This window comes from Moschus berezovskii, chromosome 20 (genome assembly GCF_049115385.1).
Source record: "Moschus berezovskii isolate FMDL1 chromosome 20, NW_MosBer_1.0, whole genome shotgun sequence".
NCBI lineage: Eukaryota > Metazoa > Chordata > Mammalia > Artiodactyla > Moschidae > Moschus > Moschus berezovskii.
Window position 1 is genome coordinate 62365289 of NC_142479.1, and position 10055 is coordinate 62375343.

The following is a 10055-nucleotide window of genomic DNA, read 5'->3' on the forward strand; positions in this document are numbered from 1 at the left end:
CATACTGGCGCACACCGAGGCTGCCTCAGCACCAAGAAAACAAGCAACTGAAGCCTCCGGCCAGGCTTAGGTGGTTTAATGAGTTTTTATTTATTGGGTAAAAGTGTCAACGTTGTGATGGGAGAACACAAACACAGCTCCAGTCCTCATTTCAACCCTGTCAGAGCCCAGAGGAGACTGTCCCCGTGGAGGAGACAGCCACTCAGAGCCACTGTGGGGGTGAGGCCGTCTCAGGGCGAGGGCAGGGGCATCGGGCAGCGTGGTCGGCCTCACTCCTTGAACTTCCACTCCTGGCGGCACATGGGGCAATGCTGCTGCACCTGTTGCGCGTTCAGCCACTTGAGGATGCAGTGCATGTGGAAGCAGTGCGAGCACTGGCCCCACACCAGTGGGCAGTCGTCACCCGGCACCTTGCCTGCGGGAGGGACGAGAGACCTGTGAGGCACCCAGAGCACGGGACAAGTCCGAAGGGGAAGTGTGCCCAGGGTGGCCTCAGGGCTCAGAGAGGACAGGCATCTGGAAGGAAACCACGGGCTCGGCTGAGCAGCTGCCTCTACATCAACCTCTGCAAAGACCACCTGGGCTGCTCCCACCTCCACGCAGGAGCAGCTCTAGGGGAGCGCAGCAGTAGGAAGAGCTCTGGCCGGGCCTGAACCCCCGCCCACTGGCCTCCCAGGGCCTGGGCCCATCTGCAGACACACCGCAGCTCTGCCATTTGGCACCGGTGATGCCAAGGTTACATCAGTGTGTCAAGGCGCCTACACAGGTGACCTACCTCTGAGCGGTGAACCATTCCTCTTGATCAAGGTGAGGTAAGCCAGGGCCTTAGAAACTAGATGTCGCCATCCCCAGGCAGTAGGGACCCAGTTCAGTACCAGGGAGCAGGTCAGGGACACAGGTGCTTATGGCCCAGCTTATGGCCTCCAGGGGTGTGACTCAGGGCCTCTCAGCATTGCATTGGGATGTTTATTCATGAGTTTTCATACTGGCGCACACGAGGCTGCCTCAACACCAAGAGGCACTCAGCTGGGAGTGACATGGCACTACCTCCCATTTCCTTCCCATTTCTATCCTATCTCCAAGGTCCAGAGAACCTGGTGCTGGCCCTCCAGCCCACACTCCTGCACACGCTACTACTGTGAAGAGGGCCTGGCATCAAGAGAAACAAGTCTCTGATTTTTAAGAATCTAGAAAACCCCATCACACAGCTGGTGCCGGCAGAGCACAATGTCCTCCTCCAGCCACGAGCAGGTAGGTCCCCATGAGCAGGGGGAGCTGCAGCTTGCTGCCTCCACCCTCTAGGGGGGCCATTCCCCCAAACCATTGCCATGGGGGCCCTTCATGCCTATCAAGCATGAGCCAAATCCAGCAGTCACTAGGGCACACAGTGCACCAGCCAGATAAGCTGGGGTGAACAGCAGACATCTTAGCCACGAAGTGGTTCCTAAGTGCTGGCCTGGTCACCTGTGGTTCTGGTCTTCTCTCTGGACACCAGACACAGGGACAGGTGACTGTATGATGTGTTAAAGAGATAACACCATGGCTAAGCCACATGACAGTGCTCTCAACACCTAAAGGAGCACCTGCTCTGAGCTGCACAAGGAGCTGGAAACCTGACCTGAGCACTTGTCCAAATCTCACAGTGCTCCGCAGTCTCTATCACTCCACCGCCAGACAGGAGGCCAGAGCCACGTGACTCACGAGGGCAGCTGCCACTGCCTGAAGGGAGCACACCAATCAGGAGGCTGGTGTGAGTGCCAGGTCTTAAATATCCTTCAGTGGCTGCTGAAAACCTGCACCTCCTTCCCAGTTTGGGAGCAGCTCTTGCCCCACAGTGGTACATTCACCCTATGGAGTCAGATAGATGGGCACTGCCATCTTCTTACTCTCTTGTTTTGGGGCAGTGTTTCTCAATCTTTTTTTTTTTAACTTTTTATTTTGTACTGGGGTATAGCCGATTAACAACATTGTGATAATTTCAGGTGAACCATGAAGGGATGTGGCTATACATATACATAGATCCTTTCTCCCCCCAGAACCCTCAATCTTTTAAAAGTAATCCTCTCTAAAACAAAACATCATTCCTTTTTTGAATCTTTTATGACCAAACAACCAAAAAACAATTTACTTGGCAAATAAATACAAAACTATCTAGCTCACTCTGCTTCCCAGGGCTGCGGTGGGGGGGCGAGGTGGACGGCCCTGTGCCAGGAGCCCACAGGGTGTGACACCTGATTTCTGTTGGTCCCACCACCACCCCACCCCCACCCAGGGTCTTTCCAACCTCATCAGAACTATGCTTGGAATCACCCCTAACACATTAGAGCCCTTACAAATAGAGGACGTAAGAGGATGCGCAGGGGCCAGCTAGCCTAACTAGCCTACTGGCAGGAGTACCCCAGCTATCATGTCCATTCATGGGGAATCTGACACCACCTTCCATGCTGACAGTGACTCATGCTAAGTGTCGATGGGGTCCTCTCCAGAAGACTTTCACTCACAAAGCCCTGAGACAAGGAGCTGGTTTACCACAGTCTGAGTCACTCTGGATTCTTCGTAGGAATTCCATCTCAGCAGAGAAATCCAGCATCACTTGATCTGTATAGAAGGCATCCTGGGCTGACCAAACACTTTGATCATTACAGCTGGCTCACAACCAGCAAGTCCAAAGTTCAGTCTCTAAACACCCCCCTCCTCTTCCCAGCAGCCAGCACACCTAAGTCAGCCCCACACACTGGGTTCCACAAGCTGCATGCAACCCCTGGTGCCATCTTTGACACACAGGTTCACTCACCCACACTGGATCAAGGGCATAACCACATAAATGCTACCCTAGGACTTTTCTTTTCAGAAGCCACATCTGCTGCTGAGAAAGTTGCAAGTACCTACATATAACCTGTGTTGTACCTTTGAGAAAGGGTGGTTTTAGGATTTCCCTGGTGGTACAGTGGATAGGAATCCACCTGCCAATGCAGGGAACACGGGTTCAATCCCTGGGCCTGGAAGATTCCACATGCTGCAGAGCAACTAAACCCGAGCAATGCAACTACTGAAGCCTGTGCGCCTAGAGCCTGTGCTCCACAACGAGAAGCCACGGGAACTACAGTAGGGCTCTCTCAACTAGAAAAAGCCTGCATGTAGTAACAAGACCCAACTGAACCAAAAAAAAGAAAGGGTGGTTTTAAATGGATTAAACCAAGCCAGACCTTGTGCTTCTATTCTCTCTCCCTGTTACAAAAAACCTCATCAAGTAGAACCAATCATGGATTTCCTAAGATTATATCCCAGCCTGATTAAATCAGGATGGATTAGCCCATAGGTGATGAGATTTTCTCTCACCAGATGTAAAGATTTTAAGATTAGGATAAAATTATATTTGCACTAAAATTCAAGTATTTGAATTTCACTGTAAGAAGCAAAGATCTAGTACTATTCTGATGTTCCCAGCCCCACAGGACAGGCCTGGTCATTGACTTCTCAGTGGTCCCCAAGTCTCCCTTCTCTCGTAGCAACACTTTCGTTCCCTAGGCAAAGCCTTAGACCCTTCCTACTGCTTCTGGTTCACTGGGTCTGACTAAAAACTAAATTCACTGGTCCGAAAATCTCCTTTTGACCCAAATACTTTCAAGTCACAGAACACATGGAGACAAAGGAACGATGCAAAAGACACCGCAAAGATGAAATCTGATAAAACCTGAGGTCAGGCATTTCGCAAGACAACACGTTCTGAAAGAATCAGATGGCTACGGGGAATTCCCTGGTGGTCCAGTGGTTAAGAATCTGCCTTCCAATGCAGGGGATGTGGGTTTGATCCCTGGTCTAGGAACTAAAATCCCACCTGATACAAGACAACTGAGCCCAGGCAACACAACCAGAGAGAAGCCTGCCCAACGCAATGAAGGTCCCCACGCAGCCAAAAATTAACAAAAATAAAAACAAGTAATTCGATGTCTAAAACACGATACAGAAGGTGAAGCAAAACTATTCTACATTAAGTAGTGAAGGGAAAAAGTGATCACACCTTGGGTCTCGGCTCACACTACCCAACAATAAAAAGATATTTGAGGACAACTAAAGAAATCTGAACAAGGGCTAAGAGTGAGGGGCAAACGGTAAGGGAATATGTTGTCTAAAGTGACTGCTGGGAGGAACTGGGGGCGGGAGGAGACCGGGACGGCAGAGAGTGAGATGGCTGGATGGTATCACCGGCTCGATGGACATAGGTCTGAGTGAACTCCGGGAGTTGGTGATGGACAGGAAGGCCTGGCATGCTGTGATTCATGGAGTCGCAGAGAGTCGGACACGACTGAGCGACTGAACTGAACTGAACTGAAGGCTTCCCTAGTAACTCAGTGGTAAAGAACCCACCTGACAATGCAGGAGACATTTAGCATTTACTTTAAAACAGCTGGGCAAAAACTAACAGATATGAAAACGTGCTATTCGTTTATGTGCTGGATTGAGGGGGAAACCTTGTAACATTACATTTTTTTGTTGACTTGAAATTTTCAAATAAAACGTCTTAACCTATCTTTGGAGAAGGCAATGGCAAGCCACTCCAGTACTCTTGCCTAGAAAATCCCATGGATGGAGGAGCCTGGTAGGCTGCAGTCCGTGGGGTCGCTAAGGGTTGGACACGACTGAGCGACTTCACTTTTACTTTTCACTTTCACACATTGGAGAAGGAAATGGCAACCCACTCCAGTGTTCTTGCCTGGAGAATCCCAGGGACGGGGGAGCCTGGTGGGCTTCCGTCTATGGGGTCACACAGAGTTGGACACGACTGAAGTGACTTAGCAGCAGCAGCAGCAACCTATCTTTGCGTTCCACGTGTCTCGTAGTGACTTTTATCAGGATAGGAAACTGTGCTCTTTTCCTTACAAAACTTTTGACGGGATCTTTGTACAAATATGGGCCCAAATAGCCTGGCTTTTCTCTATCAACTTTTCTTGGAAAGAGGAAACCAAACCCCAGGAACGCTGTGGAAGTACTTTTGGGGACACGCCAAGGCCAGAGGATAGGCACAGCTCGAGAGACAGCGGGCAGGGGGCACTCACAGTCCGGGCAGCAGCCATTGAAGGCCATCCGGCAGATGCCGCAGTTCTCGTCGTTGGCTACCCAGAGCCAAGTGGCCACGCCGTTCCAGCATTTGATCTTCACCTTCATGGCGCGAGGAGCCTGCGGGGAAGGAAGAGACCACCGGGCTGTGCTGAGTCTGCAGAGCTACGGCACCTGGAAGCCAAAGAAGGGGTGTCGCCCCGAGAGTCCAGCGCAGGCAACAGCGGCCGCCGAAGGGTAGTAAGAGCTGTCTGCAAGGGGGCTGGGGCGGGCGCCGGGTCCTCGGGAAGACCGGTGTTGGTCTTTCGCCAACAACGCACTTCTGCCCCGGGGTCCGCAGAAGAGCTCGTCGGCTTTCTTTAACAACCGCAGAAACGCGCCGTGCGCTACTTCCGAAAGGGCTGACGGGGCTGAGAGATGGAGCCCCAAGCCGGCTCCCTACGAGGTCACCCCGGAAACAACCCCGGCACGGGCCGCACTAACTCCCGCCGCGGGACTAGGGCGCGGGGTCCTGGTGCGGTGGGGGAGGAGCAAGGGAGGGGCGCCACGCTCGGCCACGCCCCCAACGGCCGCGCCCCCGCCGATCTAATCGTGCGCGGCCCCACCCGCCTTCAGTTGGCAGCGCCGGCCCCGCGCGGGAAGGTACATAAACGCCAGTGGCGGCGGCTCGGCACTTCTCAGAGGCGCCCGCCGCGCTCGGTGGTTCAGCGCGCACGCGCGGCCTCGCCCCCTGAGACGCCGAAGGCCAGCAGCCAATCCGCGGTCGCTCTGAGGACGCGGCACCGGAAAAGCCCCTAGCGGCGCTGGAAGTGACGCGCCGACGTGCTGACGCGCGGGCTCGAGCCGAGGCCGATTCCGCGCCCGCCATGGCCGACAAAATGGATATGTCTCTGGACGACATCATTAAGCTGAACCGGAGCCAGCGAGGCGGCCGCGGCGGGGGCAGGGGCCGCGGCCGGGCCGGCTCCCAGGGTGGCCGCGGCGGCGGGGCCCAGGCCGCCGCGCGAGTGAACCGAGGCGGCGGACCCATTCGGAATCGGCCGGCCATCGCCCGCGGCGCGGCGGGCGGCGGCGGCAGGAACCGGCCGGCGCCCTACAGCAGGGTGAGTGTGGAGACCGGGTGGCGGGCCGCGGCGAGGGAGCGAACCGGCAGGGCGGTACTCGGGCGACCGGCCGACTGGCCGGCCGACCGACTGACCCGACTGGGCTGGGGGGCGCGGGCGCCGGCCGGCTCGGCGGGCGGGAAGGTCGCACGCCTGCCGGGCACCAAGGCGGAGACCCTGGCGGCCTTTGTCTTAACAGGGCGCCCGGCCTCACGGCGCTGGGGGCTAAGGCGCCGTTGGCGCGGCCGCCCGGGTGGCGGGAAGTTGGTTGGAGGGAACCGAGAAGTTGCGGGACGTGTGGCCTTGGCGGCCGAGTACGGCCTGACGCGGGCGAGAAGCGGGGCTGCGGGGCTCTCTCAGCGCCTGCCTCCCCGCCGTGATGGGGGGAGGGTCTTGCTGTGGCCGTGAGGGCGAGGGCGAGCCTTGGAGTGAGACTCACAGATCTTTTTCTGTTCTTGTGTTTTCTTTTCCCTCAGCCGAAACAACTTCCTGACAAATGGCAGCATGACCTTTTCGATAGCGGTTTTGGGGGTGGTGCCGGCGTGGAGACCGGTGGGAAACTGCTGGTGTCAAATCTGGATTTTGGAGTGTCCGACGCTGATATTCAGGTAAGGGACTGGAGTTTCTTGGTGGGCGGGTCACTCCGCACGGAATTGGTTGTGGTGTTAGGGACTTGGCCCTGAATCCCCCACACACGCACCTTGGGACGACAAGCTCTCCCAGGCACCCCAGGGCCAGCCACTGTTCCCTGTGAGGGGCTCCAGGAATGCAGAGCAGAGGTTGAGCTAGAGTTGAAAGCCTGACCAGTGTGTCAGTTTGTGCTGGAAGACAGGCCCCAGCTTAGTCTGGAGCACTGCTGTTCTTCCTTGCTAAGACATGTTCTGTAGATGAAGGCACTCTGCCCAAGCTCTTCTGACAGAAGCTTGGTTGAATGGTTCCTTTTCTGTTCATGAAACAGCTAGGCTACTTGCTTTCTTTACTTTTTGCTTATTTTAATGGTTTGTTGGGAGGAGAAAGCACTTCCTTTGTACAACTGACATAGCACAGAAGCAGGATAGTGCCTGTGTCACTCTGGCTCCATTTGCCTTAAGCCCTGTGTCTCACTTGGAATTTCATCCCCTGTCTTTTCACTTATCCTCACCCCCTGGGTTTTGTTAGTGGCATGATTCTCAAACATCTTTGGTTGAAGCCTTTTTTTTTTTCCCTCTCTCTCTTTCCCCTCCTTTTTCTTTTTTTCCTTTTCTTTTTCTTTTCTTTTTTTTTGGTTGAACCCCAATGGCCTTTAAACTTGCTGCCTAAAACGGTTAAGTAATGACATCTTGGGGGTCAGTCCAGGAGATGGCTGGGCAGGGTACTGGGCCTTCCTGGGTTCAATTTCCCAGAGCCCAGCCATTTACTTTGCCTTGGGAGGACAGAGCAAGGCCAGTGAGCACTCACAGTGTCTCAACACTTTTTTTAAGGTGGTTTCTGGCATCCACTGGAAACCGCTTTTGGTGAACTCCACTTCCCGCTGTGTGCCTGCGGCCGGAGTAGCCCCACACTCTGGGTTCCCTCTCCAACTCCCAGCCTGCCTGAGGTCAGGGCAGTTTCCATGGCAGCGCTTGACTTCAGGCTTTGCGGCAGGCTTGAGTAGGAGGAGAGGGAAAGGTGAGCCAGAATCTGCCCTGGGGGAGGGGCTGGGTCAGGGCTCCCAGTCAGAGGGCCCTTGGAGCTGGTCCACAAGTGGATAGAGCCCCTTGCTCTGTGATCTTGGCCTTGGCTGCTTCTTGGCACAGTCCTTGGGTGTGTTGTAAATATTCCTTTGTTGAAGAAGATAGCAACTTAATCTTTGCCCTTCATTGGTGGGCTTTGTCATCCTTCACCTGCATCGTGGTACAGATGTCAGGTTCCCAAGTGGGCAGGAGCCCTCGGGCCCAGCTGCTCCAGGAAATTGCTGTCCCACCTGTCCCATCCCATACCCCAGGTCCCACTGCCACTGCCCTGCCCCACCACATGTATGTCTTCCTCCCAGGGAAATACCCCAAAGCAGTTTACACTTCCAGGGAGTGTCCCTGGGCCACCAGAAGAAAAATTGCTTTGCTAACAACTGCTCTTTCTGACTCTCAGGAGCTCTTTGCTGAATTTGGAACTCTGAAGAAGGCGGCTGTGCACTACGACCGATCTGGCCGCAGTTTAGGAACAGCTGACGTGCACTTTGAGCGGAAGGCAGATGCACTAAAAGCTATGAAACAGTACAACGGCGTCCCTTTGGATGGTGCGTTTGGGATTGGACCCAGAAAGGCTGCAGCGCTATAGCTAGTTTGCGGAGCCAGAGGCTGGCCCCATCCCTGCAAGAGTAGGGTCCCCTCTGCCTGAGGACACTTTGCGTTCGCCCCTTTGTCTCTCTTCCACACTGCCACCTCTCATGCTGCCCCACACATCTGGACCAACCTCTTGTGAACCCCCATCCAGCAAGCTACATCCCTCCCCTCCTTCAGCTCCTTCCGGAAGATTCACTCCTGTGAAGCCTTCTCAGAACCACCATAGTACAGCTCTTGAGTGCGGGGCTGTAGTCGTAAAGACAAAGGTACCTTTCTGCTCCTGGGCACCCTGGACACCCGACAGACACCCACCTGCACTGGATGAGAAGGAGCGAGGAGGCGCTGGTGGGGCTGTTCTCCCACCAGCATTTCCAGGCTGTCCTCTCGTCGGGAGCATCGAGATGCACAGTGTCCCTTTCCAGTGCTTGCATGGAGGCCAGGGTGCTGCCCTTAGCAGGCTTCAGAGTCCTCTAACAGGAGCTGGCCCTCTTGTGTTCTCTGCCACAGGCCGCCCCATGAACATTCAGCTCGTCACCTCACAGATTGACACGCAGCGGAGACCTGCACAGAGGTGAGTTCCGGGGCCTCTAGTCAGGGCTGGCCTGTGGGGTGTCTCCTCACGCTGCAGGTCTTCCCAGGCATGTGAGCAAAGTTTCCTTTTCTTGCTAGTGTAAACAGAGGTGGGATGACTAGAAACCGTGGTTCAGGAGGTTTTGGTGGCGGCGGCGGCACCCGGAGAGGCACCCGTGGAGGCAGCCGGGGCAGAGGCAGAGGCACCGGCAGGAGTTCAAAGCAGCAGCTTTCCGCAGAAGAATTAGATGCCCAGCTGGATGCTTATAATGCAAGAGTAAGTCACAGAGGAGGGCTGGGTGAGGGTCAGTCCCAGACCAACTGGAGGAGGGCCTCATTTTGAGTGAGCACCTGTCTTCCTCTGTTTCAGATGGACACCAGTTAAACAGACCGGCAAATCCGTGCATGGACCAGGACCCAGAAGTCTCGTCCGTGCTCCCTGGCGGGAGGGGGTGACAGACTGGGGCTGTGTGGCCAATGATGGATTTGTTTCTTTTATGTTTTAAAATAGGATTTAAAATTCATGTAAAGGTTTCTTTTTCCTTTTTTTTTTTTTAATTCTGAAACAGACCTGTTTTGTACTGAGTTATTTTTGGGATAAATTTTACTGGTTGTTGTTGTGGAGAAGGTGGCGTTTTCACCTTTGCCATAATAAAATAGAAATGTGTGTAGAACTGGAACTGTTTAATTCTCCACATTCTCAGGGTCCTCACCTGGGCCAGAATGCTGGTGTGATCTGGTAGGCGGGAGGGACGTGGGCTCTGAGGAGGAAATGAAGCAGGCCTGCCGGGCACATGGCACCTGGCCTGTGGGTTGGAGTTCTGCAGGAGGATGCTGGCTGCCACGCTGTTCCCACAGATCCAAACCCCTTTTTCTCACCCCCCCAGGTGGGAGGATGTGGAGCACTGGTCCTCCACGTGTAGCTACCCGTCCATTGCCTGTACTGCCTGGTGAGGGGTGGGGCAAGGTGGGGTGCCCTGTGTTTCAGGTGACTGCTGGGTTGAGCTGTTCCTTTCCTTCTCGT

The 10055-nt window shown here is 54.8% G+C and overlaps 2 protein-coding genes across 4 annotated transcripts; one reads left to right on the plus strand and one right to left on the minus strand.

Moving 5' to 3' along the window:
* Positions 1 to 66: 66 nt before the first annotated feature.
* On the minus strand, positions 67 to 5772 carry ANAPC11 (anaphase promoting complex subunit 11). Of its 3 annotated transcripts, none has more exons than XM_055408317.2 (3): positions 5668 to 5772; positions 5058 to 5178; positions 67 to 415 (listed from the first exon to the last, which is right to left on the minus strand). In XM_055408317.2, the coding sequence occupies exons 1-3, from the start codon at positions 5704 to 5706 to the stop codon at positions 270 to 272; spliced, it is 306 nt and encodes a 101-aa protein (XP_055264292.1). In that variant the 5' UTR covers positions 5707 to 5772; the 3' UTR covers positions 67 to 269. The 3 variants fall into 3 exon arrangements, with proteins under 3 accessions (XP_055264292.1, XP_055264295.1, XP_055264294.1); XM_055408320.2 differs by having other exon boundaries at positions 5664 to 5748; XM_055408319.2 differs by having other exon boundaries at positions 5379 to 5730.
* Positions 5773 to 5777: 5 nt separating this feature from the next.
* ALYREF (Aly/REF export factor) lies at positions 5778 to 9705 on the plus strand. The gene is made up of 6 exons (XM_055408316.2): positions 5778 to 6161; positions 6638 to 6769; positions 8268 to 8415; positions 8969 to 9032; positions 9131 to 9308; positions 9402 to 9705. The coding sequence occupies exons 1-6, from the start codon at positions 5925 to 5927 to the stop codon at positions 9414 to 9416; spliced, it is 774 nt and encodes a 257-aa protein (XP_055264291.1). The 5' UTR covers positions 5778 to 5924; the 3' UTR covers positions 9417 to 9705.
* Positions 9706 to 10055: the final 350 nt, after the last annotated feature.